General features: G+C 42.0%; 1 protein-coding gene across 4 annotated transcripts in view; it reads left to right on the top strand.

Annotated features, from left to right (window-relative positions):
• The window catches only part of LOC146711209 (voltage-dependent T-type calcium channel subunit alpha-1I-like), a 105,278-nt gene extending 84,604 nt beyond the window's left edge, over nt 1-20,674 (top strand). The window contains exons 31-35 of one of the 4 annotated variants that reach the window (XM_085453955.1): nt 6,716-6,865; nt 12,234-12,371; nt 15,213-15,396; nt 15,881-16,014; nt 16,493-20,674. In XM_085453955.1, coding sequence (XP_085310081.1) covers nt 6,716-6,865; nt 12,234-12,371; nt 15,213-15,396; nt 15,881-16,014; nt 16,493-17,218 — 1,332 coding nt within the window. In that variant the 3' untranslated portion in view covers nt 17,219-20,674. The remainder of the gene's footprint in view (nt 1-6,715; nt 6,866-12,233; nt 12,372-15,212; nt 15,397-15,880; nt 16,015-16,492) is intronic. The other 3 variants (XM_085453956.1, XM_085453957.1, XM_085453958.1) reach the window with 3 other exon arrangements.
• Nucleotides 20,675-21,509: the final 835 nt, after the last annotated feature.

A 21,509-nucleotide genomic window follows, 5' to 3' on the forward strand; every position in this document is an offset into this window, starting at 1 on the left:
GACTTGCTGATGTTCTCAATCTGCAGTAGTACTCTGATAGTTCTACGTCTCTCATAGCGATAAAGAGAAGATGCCCAAATGTTTGCTCCTTTCTTTCTGCAGTGTCCACTCTGTCTAAAACCTGAGTGTAGGGCTGCTCAATTAATCGAATTTTAATCACGATTACGATCTGGGCTTTCAACGATCATTAAAAATGACTGAGCCGATTATTAGCCCCTCCCTCATGCTTTACTCTCGCGCTGCTCCGTGTGGCAAATCAAGCGCACTGCTCTGCATTTCGAACACGCGTGACAACAATTAAGAGGACCCGAGGGAAGCTCGGAAAGCTAAGCAGAAGTTATTTGGAGAGGAGAGTGACTGCCGTTGGTTGAAAAGAGAGGTAAAAAAAAAAACTTAAGTGGTGTGGAAACATTATGGCTTCGCGGAGTCAGACGTGGATCAAGTAGACACAGTGTGTAAACTTTGCTATGGTGTCGTAGCTGCACCACAGAGCAACACTGCAAAGTTCACATTTTTCATTTATTTCTTATATTGCAAACATTTGCACTGTTATCAGTATTTGCACACTATTTTATATTATTTTTTAAAGTCATTATTCAATATATTGTTATTGTTAAACCTTTAAAGCCGGTCAGAGCAGCATGCTCGTTTTGTGTAACTATTTTTAAATCCTGCTAAGCTAGCACAATAAATTTTTTTCCATATGAAACCAGAGGAGTTGTACTTACATCTCATGCCATCAGCTTGTCCTAGGTCACGGTTTCCTTCCACATATAGCTTTGCAAAAATTGCATAAAAAGCGCTTGCAGGAACAAAAACATAATATTCCAGAAACACGCTTTGCTGATCCGATCAGCTGTTCTTAACACTTCCCACATTGAAAAAGACGTCAACGTGAACTATCGCAAGTGACGTCATTTTTGCGGAAAATGTAGTTTTTTACTTGTAGGCCTTAGAACTCGAATTGCACTGCTGGAAATAGTTTATTTTGATGCACATGCACATTCTTTGCAAATTTGCATCATAGGATTGTTTTTTTGTTTTTCCTGCAGTATATAAAAATTGCTGTATCTCCAAAAATAAAACTATGAAGACACTCAAAATAAATTTCCTGTTGTTGTAAACGATTTTTTGCAACTTTATTGTATTTAAAGTTTTGAGGGATAAACCTCTTAAATTTCTCCAAGTAGAAATATATGTAAAAAAACAAAACAAAAACGATTTTCAATTTTTTTGTAGTTTATTGCACTTTTTTGCAATTAATGTAGTTACTATGGACTTAATGCATACACATTTTTAAAATATGGGCTATAACAGTTGTATTGATGTATAGCAACTTGAAATGCTCCCACAAATGGCACTACAGCATGTAAAAAATAATAATATAAGCTCTGGCGGACGAAATAAATATCGTCAAATAATCGTGATCTCAATTTCAGTGAAAATAATCGTGATTATCATTTTTGCCATAATCGAGCAGCCCTACCCGAGTGGTCACCGCTTATTGCAAGAACAATATAAATAGTACTATAAGACACTATTGAATACATACAAACGTCAGGTCTGACACAGATGAAGTACAACCTTCTTTTTAGATGCTGTGTAAAAGGAAAATAATAAACAAATTTAATAGTTTGTAAATCTTTTAAAACTTGAATTTAATTGAATCTGGTACAAAGAAAATATATCAAATGGTGAAACTGGGTAAAAAAGACTGTCCTGGTGAGTAGTTACACTTTACTAGTACCTGATCAGACTCTCCTTTTTGCCTTCAGAACTGCCTTAATTCTTTGTGACATCAATTCAATAAGGTGTTGGAAAATTTCCTCAGAGATTTTAGTCCATAATGACACAGTTGGTGTCGATTTTCTTTTAGCTTTGCAGCCTGTTGATTATCTGAGTTGCTATCACCATCCCGTCAGCTCAACAACAAAACATTTTGGACCAAAGAAATGCTGAAAAGCACTGCTGGTACACCTAGTTTCTCACTGTAAAACTGTAGTTAAAACCTCATGCAAAGAAAAAGCATGTAAACATGATTCTGCCTCAGGTATTCCTTTATCCACACCTGACTAGGTGTGGTCAATTAGCAACAGCTGAACACTCTTGCACTTCCACTGCAAAGAGATTAGGGGCTGCAGAGGGGCGTAACACACAGGTAACAAAAAATATGTGGAGGCAGCATTAATGCTAAACTGGCCTTTTACAGTCCAGACCTGAAACTCATTGAAAAATTCTTATTATGAAACAAAGAATATGACAAAGAGGTTGTGAACTGATGAAATTCTTTATGAAGGAAGACATGTACATGCAACTTGTGAGGAAGGGATGATAAAAACCTGCCCACATGTTGCTTAAATTAACTTTAAAATGAGCGTCTTTGAAAAAAAATCTCAGTTTCAACATGTTTTTTGTTTTCTTTGTGCCATTTTCGATTGCACAAAAGTCTTAAATGTTTCTTTTTAGAAACAGAGTTGTTATTGTATGCACGCTTTATATATTCCGCTGTAAGAGCTGCTATCATTTTTTGATGGAGGCTTCCTCAGGGCTGAGTATGTGGGAATTACGCAGGTAAATAAAAATACACAGGTACAGCTCAGACTATGAGCAGACAGTGCACATGAAAGGACTTATTATATATTATTACTGCGATATTTCTGTCTCTCTGGCTGTCTGTCAGTTTGCTTCTCTTTACACGGTGTCAATGGATTAGTTCATGCAGGGAAAATTACATATTTGACGAGCAAGCTGCAAGAATACAAAAGTGATAAACAATGTCAGTAATTTCTGTTTAAATGGTTCTGATGTCAGAGAGAGAGAGAATCATTGCTTGATTTCTTTTTTAGTAAAAATTCACTGACAGCCCGCATTTCTTGAGTGCACTCAATCAGTCGATCTCTTTGTATAAGTTGTTAGAACTTTTGTTCTTTTTCTTTAAGCGATTTTGAAAGATGGAAGCGAGGGCCTGGAAGGTTAAACATTTACACAAACAGATAAAAGGAGAAGAAGAAAGAGATGCTAAGCAGTGACTTAGCAGGAGTTTTTGCACAAAGCCAATTGTTTGAATAAGATGAGTAATAGAAGTGTTAAACCATTAGGGAGAAATTAAAGGCATTTTCCAAAATCAAGCTAAACAACTAAAGTGATATCATGTCGATTTTGTGTATGAAGGTTTTTCGCCATCTTCTCTGTAGCCAATGCAGTCAGCGAGGAGAGGTGAAAAATGTTAATCACTTATTCACTGAAGCTTTTTTTCATTTAGGCTTTATTAACCTTTCAATGCTCATTTGAGACTATGTGAGCTTGCATACATATGTGCACAGGTTACGCTTTGGAAATCATAATTTCACTGCCTACATCTAATGTGTGTGTGTGTGTGTTTGTGAGAGAACGAGTGGAAGGGTCCCTCATTTCTCCTCGCAGTCAGCAGAGACGCACGCTTTCATTATGAAATCATTAATGATAGTCTGAGATTTCCACGCAGAACCACACACATGAAGATGACTCACTGGCTGCCATGAGGAATTTCACCTTTGTAGAGCTAAACTTGGCTGCACGGAGCCATTTTTAGTTCAGCGTTGGCTGACGAAGGAACTTAATGCAGACCAGGGAGAATAAACTGGCAGCATCCTGTCTCTCTCTGTCTTTCTCTCTGCTTCTCTTTCTCACAAGCGATGCAGTGAGGGATCTGGCAGTGCGATGTAATATCTTCAGAGCACGGGTCCTGGGGTTTGAGTGTGTGATTGTTCGTACCAGGATGAGTGTGTGTATGTCGGTGAAAAACATTGTCAAATAAATTGCTGTAATATTACTGCTAGTAATACTGCTACAGTACTAATCAAAAATCTTGAGACATCCCAAGTCGAGTCTTTGTACCTCACCATTTTCAGAGGTATGTTTTTCTTTTTTGTTTCTTTTTTGTATGTACATATGAATCATTCAAACATAAAAAAGACACCTAACTCAAGCAGATGAAGCAGTGTCTACATATAACAGACAAAAAGCTCATTTTAAATTTTTTCTCACGTAATTTTTTCCCATTTCTTTAGTTGCCAAAGTTAACACAGTTTAACAGTCATAAAATATTTTTTTGCACCAACAAAGTAATCAACAAAGTAAATAGTAAATGGACTATTTCAACATGGTGTGCACTTTGTCCTTAAAAAATCTGAGGAAACCAGACAAGTGAAGAACAAAGAAGAACTGGCTTGAGTAAAAAAAAAAAAAAACTTCTACCGCAGCAGATGATCAGTATCTGAAAGTCCTGCCCTTAAGAAATAGGGGGGGAAATCCAGCAAATACCTGATACAGGACCTAAGACCATCTACTGTTTACTGAAGTCTCATCAGAAATGGCTTTCAAAAAGCTATTCTTAAGGAAGGGAAACAGGGAGAAAAGGCTGAGGTATTGCAATTACATCAGAACAAATGACTTGTGGATTAAGAATCCAAATTAGATTTTTTAATTGTCAGATCAAACGAGTGGGGTACAACAGTGAGCATCTGCAGCCAGATACATGTTCTGTAAAGTACGGAGGAGGCTCTGTCATGGTTTGTTATGTTTCATCCAGCGGTGTTGAAATTTTCAATTATGAACACAGAAACTACCATTGGATTTGATCCATCATGTAATACCACCTGGAAAGCATCTGATTGAGCACATGACAAAGATCCCAAACACACAGAAAAACATAGAGAAAAACACACAATGGAACACTATTGGGCCTGGATTGGCCTTTTCAGATTCCAGATGTGGGATCATCTTGACAGAAACCATCAACATCCAAAGACGAGCTCTGAATGTCTTTCATGAAGCCTGGAGAACTATTCCTGAAGACTACTTAAACAAATGAGTCCACTCTGTGATAAAGAATAGAGGTGAAATATAAACAGATGAAGGATGGCTCAAGATTTTTGCACAGTCTAGTATTTTTAGAATTAGAGCTACAGTGTTCATCTTTTGTATTCATCTACAAAGCTGATATTTACGTTATTTATACAGAGCAGACAGCTCAGTTGAACTTGGATTTTTGGTGCAACTAATGCAATCTATAATGTGCTATATTAAACACTAAGAAAGTGCTTTTTTTAGAGAATAGTGCAACACCAGTAATGCATTGCACAGGGACTAAAGGAGCCACTAGAGGAAGTTGACACATGCACGGTGAGAGAGAGAGAGAGAGAGAGTACGGGCATAAGAGAGGACTGATAATAGCCGAGCCAGTGACAGTCAGATAGAGGCAGTAATTAATTTCAGCTCTCTCCTCTCCCCCTCTCTCAACTTCCATTCCCTGCAGACGAGCCCTATTGTTGTCCACTAATACAGTTATTAATGGAGGCCACCACATAGGCCACCACAGTCAATCAAACATTATTTTTATATTAAGCTCTCAACCTACACAGAATGGACTATCTCAGGGCCTCTCTGAGAGAGAGAGAGAGAGAAGAGTATGTTTTTTTTATATGTGCATACACCGAGCTGGATGTAGCCGAGTCAGTTTGTCTTTGTGCCAAAATGCGGCACTGCAGCTCTGTATCAAAACCCAGCATGATTTAGGTGTATTTATATCGCTGGGAGTACAGTAACCTGTCTTTTGAATCACGAGCCCACTCACTTTCAAAACATGAACCATGAGTGATTGTAATATAACCACATGAGTCAGAAATGTGTGTTTGCATAAGAGGCCTAAGTATAGGCATGTGCGGCGTTGTAGAAACGTGTTATGAAAGTAGGCTTGCGTGGGGATTGAAGAGGAGTGACCCTGTTTCACAGCATCTTTTGGGATAGATCTGCTGATGTAATACGGTTATTTTGGCTGTTAAGAATGTGCTACGGGCACAATCACACATCATTGTGAAATACAGAGTCCCGCTGCGAATCACAGACATCATTTTTAAAGTAGTCCCCCCTCCACCTTTTTTTTTTGTCAGTAGTTTCCTTTTTCTGCCAAATTGGTTTCTGGGAAAACCAATCTGGCAGAGGAGATTCAAGCAAGGAGGGATCATTTAAGTCACAGGGAAAAAAGAAAAAAGAAGCCCTGAGTGATTCAGTCTAAATTGCTTTAAACCTAATAATATCCAACTCACAAAGCAAATGCTTAAATCTTAAATTGTTTCAACAAGGTATTGAACAGCCTAATTGAGGTGATATATCAAATATAATTGCACCGCTCTCACTGCTCAAGGCTTTGATAGTAAAATTATGTGTTACTTGGCTAATGGTTTGGAGTTATATTATTGAGGAGCTTTTTTTTGTTGTTGTTTAGTTTTTTCCCTTCCCAAAAAAGAACAAGTGTTTAGCTTTAAAGGCCATCAAAATCTCATTTATTTATACATAATATCTGACAGTGTATGAGAGATTTATTTATTTATTTATTATTTCAGTTGAGGAATGTCAGAAAGGAAGGCGTACGGAGTGTGAAATGTACTGTCGTGGGGGTGAATATGCACATGAGTGACATGAGTGTGTGTTTGCGTGTGAGCACAGAGTATGAGAAAACTGCAAAAGCATACCAGCGTGTGCACATGGGCACTTTTATAACCCTTTCGATGGTGTATGCATTTCCCTGCGTGTTTCTTTGTCCTCGCATGTCCGCATGTGCACATGTTTGCGCCTGCGTGCATTCTGGTCTGCCGCCCCCCCGCGTCCCCTGCGTATGTGTCCGTGTATGTGTGCGTGCGTGTTGTGTGTGTGCGCGTGTGCGTATGTGTTCCAGGAGAGCCAGTGGTTGGACAGTGTATCTCTCCTGATCAAGGATACCTTAGAGGGGGAGATGCTGATGATCGACAACCTCTCCGGCTCTGTCTTCCACCACTACTCCTCTCCTCAGCTCATCTGCAAAGACTGCAAGGGCCACCCGCAAGAGGTACCACCCTAAACACACATGAATACAAGCATGTCCACAGCACACACACGGGACCAAGGGGAGGGTGAAATAATCTCAGATCTGGTCACATTTGCAAGACAAATTTAACACATGTATTAATTTTTCAGTCAAATATTTAATTGGCGTAACGTGTTTCGGAATTCAGTCAACACAATTGTTTGTGATAGGCTCAGGCTTACAGGACAAACATCCAAGGATCTCACTCTGAATAATTTACTAGTATTGAAAAAAGTTCCACATCACATTAAGGCTTTAAATAAGCTACCCCTGCGTTGCCAATTTAGCAAGGTTTCGACACTTTAATGAACCCATTAGCAATGTTATTTCACAGTGAACCCAACAACAAATCTACTGACTTTCTGGGAAAGCATTTTACTTTCGCTTCAAGAGAGTCGCGGGTGAATCTTCGGCCCTCCTCGTTCACGGTTTCTGCAGTTCTCAGCTGCATTCTGTGAGAAAGGACAGAGTGAAATATAAATCAACAGGAAAATATCCAGAATGTCTATGAAGGGATCTACTTTGTTTTGGCAAAACCAGGCTAACCAAGTCTTTTTTCCTTATTGTGTTCAGCAGACCAGCTCTGACAGTGTAAAAATGCAATTGAAGGAAGATAAGGCTGTTAAAAGTGCAGTTTCTTGATTTCACATTTTAAAATGCTGATTTCAACAGAGTGGAAAAAAACGTGTACGCTGGGCATGCCAGATTATAGCTATTCTCATTCCTGTTAGAGAAAAGCCCGTCTACAAATAAAACACTTTTACACCTGCACACTGAAGGGAAAACCAAACATCATCCTGAGACATGTAATTCCTAGCTTCCAGATGCTTTATAAAAATGCCTCCAGGTGTTGGAAGGGAGAAACAAAAATTGGCACCCTAGCGCCAAATAAGTGTAGAGGTAGAAATTTAATTCCTGAAAACATCTACTTTTCTTTGTAGCTGTGCAAATGTGTATAAATATAAAGCTAACAGCATTTGCTAACCTTCAGTTTGCGGTTTCACTGACTGGCGCACGTGTGGGATTGTGTACTCTGGAAAATCTAATTTTAGGCTGGATCAAAAACCAAAATTTGGTAAATCATACAATTACTTTGTAAAACACAGGATTCCCTGAATACTCACACATTCACACGCACAACAAGTTGCAGGCATGTAGGGGGTTGCACGTACTTTCGTGGATACACACAGGGGTCCATTAATCACACCAAGCAGTCTGAATGGAAAGTGCTGTCAAAGTCCAAGCTTCATAAAGTGTGTCAACTGCTCTATGTGCTGTTTTGTTACAGTATAACAGAAAGTTAAAGCCTCTAAAAAAGCCCAGCAGCATAAGATTAAAGCGACTTTCCATATGTGCAGTAATGTGACTCAATGAGGCCCACTTAATGCATGGCACACAGGCAGCCATTCTTGTTGCTGTATGCATGCAGGCACGCACCAACAGCCTGTTTTTCCTGTTCTTATATTTTAGGGGCGTTTTGTAAACAGGAGATCCTGCATAAACCACACAGCCCCACAACATACTGTCCTGTGCTGGTGTTGTCTATCACAATGACAAAGTGCAGCAGGTCATCTCAGAAGAAGCAATAACTGGGCTCTACACCTCCTCATCTGTCAGCCCTGCTTTCTGCCTGTCTGCAGATGCTGTCAAACCATCAATCTTTCCTCGCTCCGTTATACGCTTCGCCTTTTTCCTTCGGTAGCTGCTCTCCTCTGGCAATCCCTTTGTCTAGCCCAGATTTACTCTCTCTGATGCGGTGCTGATCTCCTTTAATTTGCCACCTTCTTTAAACATCAGACTTGCAAATTGGGTGTTTTCGTGTGTGCGTGTGTGCGTGACAGAGAGAGAGCTAGTATGGGTGAGTACACAGATGAGTCTTTTGCTGCTGAGAGTTCTGTGCAGATTTACTGTGTTTGAGCAGACAGTAAGACACAGCGGGACACCTGGGTGCAGCGTGTGTGACATTGGAAATATTCATCAAGGAACTAATAAACACGAGGGACGATCCACAGCATGAGAGTGACTGCAGTTTTGGTTTGCAGGGAACAGTTCAGTGGAGCAGAGGAGGCCTTCGCTATTAATTTGGCTGCAAGTATAAGAGGCCACTGCTCAACACTATATGAAAGCTCCTCAACATCATTTTCACTGAATTTACTTTTGAAACTAATCAAACCACTGGAAAATGTTGCTCTAACAGGCAATTCAAAGTTGAAACTAAACTACTGTTAATGGTAATATTAAATGCATCTCATTGAAATAAGCAAAACACTGTTTGCAAAATGAAAGGATAATAGCGATACTGATTTTAAGATATCAGCTGTTCCTGTGGTCACAATGCACCGTTAAGGAAAAATGGTGTACAGTTTTGTGGAAAACTTTTGGACATAAACATTTCAAGGTGCAATTAAAAGATTTTGTGACCTCACCCATCAAAAGCAGAAACCTTGTGGGCTCCTGAAAGACTTAGTGGACCTCTGGACCACTTATTTTCTTTTTTACAGTACTGTACATGTACTGTGACCACTTGTGCTTGCATATCTGCATCATCACATCTGAGGAGGCAGAGAAATCATTTCAGAGAGCTGATTGATCCACAGTGCTTAAATTGACCCAGAGTGGCATCTGGGTGTGTGCCTGAGGTGAAACAGTATTATTTTACTATTTCCACATCATTGTGTATTCTGTAACGCTGTGCATTTTGAGCTATGAGTGCATTTATTGCCAAATGCAGTTGGTGAGATCGGTTTATTAAAATGCAAAAATCTTACTTGCTCCAAAAAAAAAATCTAAGCTAATTCGTCCTGCATAATTACGAAGAACTAAAGAGGACTGAGGAGGATTAAATGCAAGAGAGCAGAACTTCCAAGGAGCAGTTTAAAATAGCAGAAGCACTGTTAGTTGTCCAGAGGTGCACACGGAGACAATGTTGAGGTTTTGCTTATCAGGGGCAGTCACTAAAACTTCTGATCGCACCTTATATACGTATATATTTTTATTCATTATGCAGTACCATGTGTAATACCACAAAGTATGAGACAGTCCTTCAGTCATTAGTTATAAGACTATATATGTAGAGAGTATAATTTAGGCGGCAGCACGGTGGCACGGTGGTTAGCACTGTTGCCGCACAGCAAGAAGGTCCTGAGTTCAATTCCACCATCAGGCCGGGGTCTTTCTGTGTGGAGTTTGCATGTTCTCCCCGTGTTTGCGTGGGTTCTCTCCGGGTACTCCGGCTTCCTCCCACCGTCCAAAGACATGCAGCTTGTGGGGATAGGTTAATTGGATAATCCAAATTGCCACTAGGTGTGAATGTGCGAGTGAATGTGAGTGCGAATGGTTGTCTGTCCCTATGTGTTAGCCCTGCGACAGACTGGCGACCTGTCCAGGGTGTACCCTGCCTCTCGCCCTATGACAGCTGGGATAGGCTCCAGCGCCCCCCGCGACCCTAAAAAGGATAAGCGGAAGCGAATGGATGGATGGATGGATGGAGTATAATTTAGGAAGAAGAGGAGTTCGGCACCTGATGCCATGGCTGCCATAGAGCTCTGATCTCAGCATCATGGGCATAGTCTGTTCAAACAGGTGACAGTGGTGACAAAAGGAGAATTAATGGCTGCAGTTTGCGTGAAGTTAAGTGATCACTGTATCGTGTTGACAAAGTTCATAGACTCTGGTAAATGATCATTTGTTGTCATAACTCAGCAAGATAAAAGAGCAAGAGCACCTGCTGGTGCACTTATGATATGATATTCTGACTGTTAAGACTCATGCAGATATTAATTGTGCTTATTTCCTCTGCAGTCAGCAATCTTCTCTCATGGCAGTGCTGAATAGAAAAATACCTTCCTTCACTGCTCTAAGGCTGCAGTGGACACTTCCAACTGGTCCTTGCCCGAGTCCCCTATCTCGTTAGTGAAGCCTTCGATATTTCTGCAGTTACCTTGGAAGCAGCGGTGTAGCAACTCTTCCTGTGCCTATTGTGCTTTTTCGTTATCTCTGGAGGCCCAGCCAAGAATACAGAAAAAGAGAAGCTCCCGTTTCTTTTACCTGTCGATAAATAAACCAGTTGACTCACAGGGACCTTTTTTCCACAGCTATTTGCAGCCCCCCTCTAAGGCGCTAAAAAGTCACAGATGTGGTGCTCTCACATAAGTGAGGAGTAATATATGGAGGCAAAACAGAAAGTGTTCTTTCAAATTAATGAGTTGCTGTGCTTCTGTCTTGATTCCTCGCCTTTGCCTCATCCCATCTCGTTATCTCTTTCTCTCACTTTCTTGCTCACTCTCTCCTCAGGGGCATGGGCAATGGGAATTTACTGCCTCATATTAGCCATGAATCTTTCGTTCCTCTATGAAACTCTCACTTCATTGTATTTCACTTGGCCCCTTTTAATTCCCCATGCTCTGGCCATTTATTGTTCTGTGTCCTTAAAGAAACGCTGCCCGAGCACTGCATCTCCACAACACTGAGGTTCCACTCCAGCTCACGGTTTGCACTGTGCTCTGAAACCGGTGCACAAAAAGAAAAGTATTACAAGAGCAGAGAAAAGTGCCAGCAGGGAGGCTCGATGCTCACGTGTGGCTGATAATTTAAAAGCAATTCAGCAGCTATATGGGCCACGTTACCCGCAGCTCTGATGAAATGAACCTAGCTGGAGCCAGTGTTGGAGCAGAGAAAAGAGAAAGTAACACTGTTGTCACATCTGAGTGACAACAGTGTGCTTGGTAATGTTTTCTTTTTTGTTAACATCACCACGCTTGATAGGAAAAATAAACATCTTCACTCTCTTTTGCATATACATAAAGACGGCGCCGACACGTACACGAAAACGTTGCATGGATACCCGCCTCATCCAGCTTCCCATCCAGCCTCTTTATTTGCGTATATATTGATGCCACTAAAAAACAATTGCTCACTTGATGATGATGAAGTAATGTCACTGCTCTCTTGAAATCTCTCATCCTGCCTCTCTTTACAGACAGGCGCCATGGCATTTTGGCAACTTTGAATTGTCAGCATCTGGTGAACCAGCTTGGTGGAGGTTTTATCGAACTCGTCTCTGTAGCTCATGTTGGCCTTTTAACAAAAAATAAAACAAAAAATCATGCAAGATATAAATAATATAGATAGATATCAAAATAAACTAAACCTTTAAAAGTTTCATTTCTATATCCACCAAAATGTAAGCCACTGAAGTCGTGGCTGGTTGCTATGAACCTTGCGCTAAACATGTAAAATTTTACTGAGCACTGATGAGACCATGTTTTATGAAGTAGAAAGTCTGAAACAGTTGCCAGTCCTATTCCCTATGCCTTTAAAAGCATGGATAACTGAAGTATATTCTTTCCAGCAGATCAGGATGGCAGAGATTGAACAGGCTTCCTTGAAGTCAGAGCAACTTTCGGACAAGTCCTCATCCCCTGCCCTGCCGGATGACCTCAGCCTAGATGAGCATACTGCCTACCAGCTGCTGGCGCAAGAGGGCGAGGTGGGTATAAGCAGAGTGAAGAGGAAAGACACCATAAAGATTTTCACTTTAAATATGGATTTTATAGCTTTACAGTGTGTCCATAAGAAGGCTCATTTTCAGCTAGGCCAATCTAAAAGTCAGTGTATGAACGTTTAGGGTTGTTTTAATGATAGGTAGCTCTAGTAATCCTGTCATTTTAGGGGCACTAAGGTTTTGTACACTAGCTCTGATTTACAACATTGAGCCATCTTTACACAGCTCTGAGTTACAAAGGTGTGCAGAGTAAGCGCCCGCTTAAATGTCACTAGGAGGATATTAGTACTATTATCATTTTGCCGTGCTGCACACTTGGTTGTCATCTCTAGACAGAATTTTAAGCCAGTTTCATGTGAGTAAGACGAATAGAAAGAGAATACTGCACCACAAATTCAACAAGATACAACATTTAGTACAGGAAAACTGTGTCAGGCTAGTATTGACCAATCAGACTTTGGCTGACAAAGCAGGCTGACAAAAGACGATTTACAAGTTAGCTTTTATTGTAGTTTTTTATATTTATCTCCACTGATAGTTGGGAGGTAAGCAATCACCAACACATGGAGCAGGACGTCACCAACCTGGTGTTTGTTATACGCAAGCGTCAGAAGAAAATCAACGCTCATTGTCCCCAGAGGCTAGGTCATTGGATAAGAGCCCATAGGTTCCACCAGCTGCTTTATATTTGACGTAAATACAGCAGTTTACCAGCACTTTGTTCCAACCCCGCAGCAGATTTCTTTATTATTACTTCCAGGAAGCACAAAACAAATGAACCCTCATAAAATCATTTTCATGGCTGCGCTTTAGGCTCTCTCGCGATTTGCAGATATAAACCTTTAGGTTCCAAAGATGCCTTTATCACTTTCTTTCTATGTATCAGGGTAACTATCTTGTCTTTGGAGAGTCGACAGTCTCTATCCTCTACAGTCCTTCTCGTGAATAAATCTTTCCACCAAACTCCCCTCAATCACAATTCGTGGTGGCTCTCTATGAACCCGCCCAAAGCTTGCTTTAGACTTTATCTTTTATGCTTCTCCTTTGACAGTGCTCCCCCTCTGGTAATTGCACACCTGCTCTGTACCTCCCTCTAGCCTCACTATCTCCATCCCTTATCATCCATCCATCCTAGATATCCTCCTCTGTAATGGGGTAATGCTCCTTGGTTCTGGAGAGCTAGATAAGCCTGCCGTCACCAAGCATGGCTGTGAACCAGTGCTCATTAGAGGAGAGGGAAGGAGATGAGAAAAGAAGGGGAAGAGGGAAAGAGAGAAGGTGACAAAGGACGTAAGGTTAGGGTTTTAATTTGCCCAGCGCTGTTTGATTAAAAGAAATCTGGTGTCAAATAAATAAATAAATCCGTTTTACACAGTCACACTGAGGGAAGTCACATCTCTGCCCAAAGCAAGCCCTTACAATATAAAGCACACCATTTTTACTTAAAAGCTTGTCTAACATTAGGGTTAGGGCTAGTAGTGTCATGGTCCTGGGCCATGTGGGCCCAGTATTCTTAGTTCCTTGTATTTTTGTATTTCGTTCCTTATTTAGGCCATGTTTCCTGAGTTGCCCTGTTGTGTTGTTCCCTAAGTGTTTTCCCTTCGTGACTCTTACCCCCTGTGTGCCCCTCTGTGTATTTATGAGCCCTCGTCTCTCTTTGTGTTTTATTCTGTTTTCCCCAGCCCGTTATGTCTGCGTTCTCCCCGTGCTCTCTCTCCTCCTGTTTGAACCTCTGTGTACTTCCTGTTTTACTTTGCCCATCTCCCATCAGTGTTGCGTTCACTCCTGCCGTGTCTTGTTATGATTATCAGTGTCACCTGTGTTCCCCGTGTGCATCCACTTCCCCTGATCATCCCTCATGTGTATTTAGTCTCTGTGTTTCATGCAGTCTGTGTCGCGTCGTCTGTGTTACCACCCCCTGTGTTCCGTATCTCCAGCCATAGCTTTTTCTTAGTTTATGTCCAGTTTAGGTTTTCTGTTTGAACTATTACCCTTGTACTGCCCTCGCTCTGGTTTGTTCTGTTATCAGCCATAATAAAAGGCTCGCTTTTGTTTAATCCACTCCTGCATCTTCGCTTGTGTTCGCGTCTGGGTCCAACACACACATTCCCACACGGTCTATCTCCACGGACCGTGACAAGGAGTAATTATGGTGGTGGTATCTGAAGAGATGTGTGTGCAGGGGTAGAAGCGAATGCTTGATAAGGCTATTTGAGATTTCACCTGAAATGGGGCTGTTAAGGGGCTCGGGTTGAATGACTCAGAGGTACAGTACACTAATGAAAGCACAAAAGCATTCCTGCACACCCACTCTCACACGTGTACCAGCTTATTTTTGAACTCTTGCCTTCATCCGCCTCCTGCTACTCACTTCAAGCCATCGCGGCCTGTTTGCGGATGCTCGGGAATTTCAAACCTAAACATTTAAGGTCACGAAATATAGGATTAACATAACAATTAAGAGCTCATGTTCACACTTTGAATTGCACTGAAATGAAAAGCCAAAGAGAATGATGTGACTCAGAGGCCATGTTTAATATCTCCCCAGCACCTTAGGGGCTTTTTTTTTTTTTTTTGCCTCAACCAGGAACCCTCAATTTAAAATACATCACATGAATTATGGATTAATTATTGCTTTGGAGATGAAATGAGAGTTTAAAGAAAATTTTATGCTAACTTAATGATCATCTAATCATCTTAATCATACAAGCTTTTCCAAAACAGGTCGCAGCAGTTTGCGTCACAAATTGAGCCCATATGTCTAATTTAGATATGAAGGAAAAAGCATCCACTGTTCTGGATATTTGTTAATCTTCTGTCTTGTAGGTAAAGTGCAGCAGTGACTCTCCCAGCTCTGAGGAGGTCGAAGGAGGAGGTCACCAGATTCAGACTGTGGTGCAGAGCCAGCCATGCAGAGCCCTCAGCACGGGCATTGAGATGGAGATCGTACTGCAGGAGATGGAAATGCAAACACACGAACCGCGTGTTTGTTCACCTCAGTGCAGCCCAGGTGAGTAAATCCACAGCGCAACAAACACATAAGCACAATAATGTGAATTGCTTGTTGCTCTGTGTGTGTATATTGTGTAAACGAAATGCTGTAATCTTAAGTGACAGCCTCAACAAAATGCTGCACAATTTGGTTAAACAGCACTTCAAATCAAAGAACAAGGCAATAAATTTAATTCAAGTAATTATATAAATAAACAAGAGAAGTCCACGTACAGTAAGTCTCAAAATGCGCCTATAAGAGGTGACGAGGGGGGAGTCTAAGGAAGAAACTGACCTCTGCAGTAGGATTAGCTCTATATATGCACATGTACAGTTAGTTTTTACATCAAATGGCATCATATTGGGTGTATTCAGGCCCAGACTACAGATTAATCCGTCACCATCTTCTGTATATAAAATCTGTCTTTTTAATACATCCTTAACCCTAAAATAAAATCTGGTTGTAAGAACTGACTAATAATGTCCTCTGCTGGTCTCTTAAGCAGCCATCCCAGTACCTCCCCGCAGTAGAAGCCTACGTTTGTCAAGAGGCCTTAGGCTGGCCTCCCGAGCCTCCAGAGCCTCGTGGGCTTCGTTCCGCTCCCCTGGAGCCCATAGGAAGAAGCTCTGCACACAGGTAAGAGGGGACGAGGGACCAAATAGATAGATTACGGTAAGTTAGATGATGTTTGACGTGGAAACATAAAAAGACAGTTGTGAGGTTCTGTTGAAATATATTTCAGTAATTGCTAACTAACAATATTGAATGGGTTGCATTGTTGTATTTTGTCATGTTTCTCAGGTTTTTGTCTGAATTTCTACGAACATTATTGCTAAGGATTGTCTTATTGCATTGGAGTCACACTGGGTTAAATATGTACACTTGGGTTTTAAGGGGTATTTATTATTTTCTTCTTTTTTTGGGGTTGTATGGAAGCCCCAAACGCAATTTCATTGTTCTTGACAATGACAATAAATAAATAAATACTAAATGATGATCAAGTAAATATAATAAAGGCAGGCTTGTAATCAGTACTGTTACAAGTCTTAATGAAAAAGAGAGTTGGATTGATGAGCTCATTATCTCTCTCCACTCTGTCTCTTATCTCCCTCAGTACCCTTCCCACAGTGATTCGTCCCTCGCTACAGGCAGCTCTGAAGGCAGCCTTCAGACCACCTTGGAAGAAGGACTGAGCTTCAGTGTGTCCCCACCTCAGAACTTAGACTTTCCACTGTCATCAGCTCCATTGCCGCTTATGTGTCCTCTCCCTCTGCCTGAGGACACCACCTCCATTTCTTCCCCAGTCCAGACCCTGAGACCAAGACCGAGCCCATCGTCTGGTTTAACCCTTCTGGCCACCAGGGGTCACCAGCGGAGTCAGAGCAGCGGGCGTGGCAGCACCAGCCCTGGGTACACCCGCGATGACTCGATCGACCCTTCAGATGAGGACCTGGGCATAGGGATTGGATCGTCTATTGGCGGTTGTGGCTCCAGCCAAGCAGGCAACAGTGAACACTTGTCAGAGACACTTAGCAGCTTGTCGCTGACATCACTGCTATCACCCAGCTCCCTGGTGTACCCAGGAGGAGCAGTAAAGAAGTGCAACAGCACAGGCAGCCTGGACCAAGGGGGGATGCTGCTGTCTTCCCGGAGCAGGGAGGGTCGTAGGGAGATTATGGGTCTGGAGCTTATGGACCCCCAAGGCTTCTTGGCCAACCCCTGGACTGGGGTTGATACAAGAAGAGGAGAAGGAAGAGGGGAAATAGGAGATGGAGATCAAGGACTAAAGGGGAAGAGCTCAAGCCAAACAACAGTAGGGCCTTGTCGAAAAAACAGATGAAACCCAATGTTTCCTTTTTGTTTGTCTCTCCATTCCTTGGATCTGAACTCATTGCTATCCCTCTCGCTCTCTCTGCCTCATCGGTGAGAGAAAGGTCTGATGACACACGATTCCAAAACCAAACCCTCATCTTGCCCCCTTAACCCATTTCTATACATTCGTGACAAGCCCATGTCCTATTTTGTGCTATCTATGGGAGTGGTTTTGGTTATGGTCTGTTGGTGTGGAAGTGGCCTTTTCAAGGTCCAAGAGCTTCCACCAACTTGGCGGCTGTACCAGTATGGGAGGCCATGGAAGCTTCTGATCACACAGCAAACCCAGAAGGAGATACAAAAGGGTTTGAACTCAAAGATACAACAAAGAATCTTCATGTTGCTCGACTGTAATTTCCTTTTTCCTGATGGCTCGGGTTCACTGAGGTTAAAAATGCAAAAACAGAAGTAACCAAACAAGAAATAGCAATCCATGCCAACAGAGGGTGTTTTGATTCGCTTATGTCTCCAAGGCAGTGTGGCAAATACACGGGCGGAGGCTTTGTGATGGAGGAATATATGAAGGCGGGAGGAAGACTGGGGCAAGGAGAAGGCAGGTCATTTGTTTGGCTGGAAAAGCAGAAAGCGGATGTCCATCTGTTCTGGCAGACGGAAACAACAGGTCTTACTCACTCTGGCACAGGAGCTTCTGCTGAGATCAGAGTAAAATGTGAAGGGTGGAGGAAAGTTCAGGAATGTGTGCTCACGTTTGTGTGTGTGTGTGAGTGTGTGTGAGAGAGCACCGCCTCAGGTATCTAAGGCAATGAATTAAATCATTCTCACCGCTGCACCGCACCTCTGTGTTTTTGAAACCAGGGGGAGAGGTATCAACTGAGGAAAAGTTTCGCACGTCTTTCAGCTTGGTCTTCAGTGGCACCGGGAAATGGAAATAAATTAACAGACTGTGGAGGTATAACTGTGCATGGAGTGATTCGTGAAATTGGTTATTTTCCTTTCTCTTGCCAGCATCTCTCACTCGTGAACATGAAGAAATATAGTATAAAACGGAAAGCTAGGTTGGATGGAGCTTCACAGACGCGGCCAGGAGAAACAGCGTCGTGTGAGCGGCCCAGCTACGCCTGCACTGGAAAATGTGGTTTGCAGCTCCCTCGCTCAAGTGAGACTTCAAGCACACACCTTTTTTGACGCCACTTCCTCTCACTACGTTTAAGGATTTAAAGCGAATGGACAAAAAAAAAAAGAAACCACCCTCACACAAAAGTGTTGCAAGGGTCCTTGACTGCATGATGGGATTGCATTTAACCAAGATTTTTAACTATATACAGAAGTGTATTGACATGTCAATGTTGGGTGATAACCATGTGATTTCTATTCCACTATTTTTGTAGAAAAGAGAATAGGCACGTGCAAGTGTTGCCGTTAATTTGTCCCGATTTAATTTAACCCATGCAGTGTCTTTGACTTTGTTGTCTAGGACTTTTTTTGGTCTGCCAGTGGCTTCCAAGTTTTCTAACATTTTTCTAAGGTGTGGACAGTGTATAAAACAACGAAGCAAAAAATTTCAAACAAACTCTGTGCGCTGAAGTGATTGTTCCCTCCAGCACATTTCTCCTTGGGAACGCTGGTTCCTCGCGATTTGATTTTTCTAGATGTTGGAGTCTCAGAGGACAACCAGAGGTGGGAACAGCCATACTCACTCACCACATGGGGACTGTCTAGCTCACGGACATTCCCTGCACAAAAGGGGACTTTGTTTGCTTTTAGTCTCCTATGCTAAAAAACAACAACAAAAAAAAACCACACAAACAGCGTACACCATCTCTATGAAAGCTTTAATTTGAGCGTTACACCATAACATATCGATTACGGGCACATTAGTGTTCCTTAAGCATGATTCTGGGATTGCAATACAGTATGCTTATTCTTGAAACGACACAGTGATGCACTCAGCCCCCCCCCCATCTTTTCACACATATAGTATGTTGTAGCAAACTTTTCACGCACGGAGATTTGATGCGAAAAGCTGAAACTGTAAGAGCGGAACGAGACTTGGCGTCTTTTTGGCTTCCACCACTCGATTAACTGCTCCATCCAAAAAGGAGACGTTCATCTTTAAGCCTGATTTCTAAGAGGTAGACTGTTTTATCCCTGGCGTTTCAATCATTACCTTATTTATTTTTTTCCATTTCTCAAGAGGAATGAGGTGATGTGAGAAAATCTGAGGGTTTGACCTTTTTTATCATGCAAAATCACTTTGATGACTATGTTTTAGCATATGGTGTTGGGTATTAACGAGTGAGGCATTTGCGTGTGCGCGTGTGTCTGTGTGAGGGACTGTGTGTGCATGTGCGTTTGTGACTTCAGGTAAAGTGTTTGCCTTTTTCCTGAAATGTCCTGTTTGTCAGTAAGGATAGCTGGCGGGGTTAAAGGTCGAAGAGGGAAAAAACACAAAGCAACCAAGGGCTGTTTTAGCATTAAAGATATATCCTCTTATCTTTCTGAGACAAATCCTTGTGTCAGTGAATATGGCATCAAAGGTTAAAGCCTGACTACACAGCAATAAATGTTCTATGTGTATGCCCTGAGTAAATGATGTCAATGTGATTTTTATCTCCTCGGATTACAACAGTACTCATTTTTGTCTGTTTTTGCTTCTGCACGTCTAAACTTCCAACTGGTCGGATAGCACCTCTGCCCTCTCCAAAACCAGTCGCTAGAGAGATGGGCTCCAATTGGATAACATGAGTAAATGAGGTTAACGAACTCAGGTCGGGGGGTAAAAACCACTAGTTTAAATTTTAAAGATAGCTGTAAAGCTGTGCTCAGACAGAAAGCGAAGCAAATTCTCGCCTTGCTTTATTCGCACAAGTTTGACAGCTTGAGTGTTTTGTGCACTGTGCGCTCACACACTACAGGCGCCGGACGTCAGATACAACAAGCAGAACAGTGCACCAAATTTGTGCGTCAGCAGAGTGTGCCTTCATGCACTGTGTGTGTGTGCTACAGCTCTCACTTAGACTGATGTTCAAGACCCCCCTTGTCTCCTTTTATATTTATGAGTACAAAGGTTCAGCAAAAGCACACATCTTTCCTAACGTGTTTTTTTGCTCCAGTCCAAGCTGCCTTGATCAAGCCTGCGTCCCCCTGTACACTCTGTATTGTATGCAGTCATGTCCGTCTCTTCAAAATTTGCTTCACCTTCAGTCTGAACACACCTTAAGAGTGTACACTTCACGTTTGTACATATCTTTGTATTTTGATCTGCATGTGTGCATTGCTGCCAGTGATCATGAATATATCGTTAGTATGCATTTCATAAAACTGTACAAAGGTGAAGGGAATGCCCCGGATGTTTCTGACTGCTGCTATGAGACCACTGGAGAATCAGTCACAAAAAAAAAAATGTTTCTCCTCCAACAAAAACTATAAAATGATAAAATATTACATTTTATGTAAAAAATCACACACATCCAGTCTTCATTTTTATGCCTGTTTTGTTTTTTTCCACATTTAAATGATTAAGCTTGTGGTATGACAGCCAGGAGGAAAGAGGTTGGATTGTGTCAGGCAGGGAAGACAAAGCCAACGAGACTGCACCAAAAGCTGTCTGCACCCGACATGGACAGCTGGACAGAGTAAAGCTAACAGACAGCGCGAGAGACCGAGGTAGTGAGATGGTGCAGGAGTAGGAGACTTCTCCAGACAGCTTGTCATCGGCAGTCTTGCCCAGCGGAGCCGTCAGCGCGAGAGAGCACATTAAGCATGCACGCTGAACTCAGAGGTGTTGTTTACCTCACACCCTCAACCAGCCAGCCCCTCCACCTCATCTAACCTCTCAAAACCTGTTCTCCCTCCAGGCCCCTGTCCTTCAAATGTCACCGCAGGAGAGTGGAGGTGTGTGTGTGTTTGTGTGGCGAGTGGCAAAAGTGCACGAGTCTCCAAGACTATGTGTGGATGCAAGTGGTAGTGTCATTGCTTTGGTTATCTCCAGGTTCTGTCATCTGGAATTTTTGCAGCTTTTTGTGTGGCTTCCTTCCAATGCCAGATGAGTGCAAGTAGCCTCTTGCAACATTAACTCCAAAGGTCAATATCCATGCCTTTGGGGGACTGGTGTGCTTATTTGATTGATTATTTCCCATGGCAGCGCACAAGTCCCCTGACACATCAGGCCTCGTTTGGTTAAAAAAACAAAAATGAAAGACAAAATGTTCACCACGCCTAGAAACCTGCTGCTTTACTTCACTGTGCTTCTGTGCAGCATGAGAACACTGTGGACAAGGGAGATTTTCAGACTGTCA

The sequence above is a fragment of the Copadichromis virginalis genome, linkage group LG4, assembly GCF_057382275.1.
Source record: "Copadichromis virginalis isolate Kocher_CV1m ecotype Utaka linkage group LG4, C_Virginalis_male_GT1.1, whole genome shotgun sequence".
Taxonomy (NCBI): Eukaryota; Metazoa; Chordata; class Actinopteri; order Cichliformes; family Cichlidae; genus Copadichromis; species Copadichromis virginalis.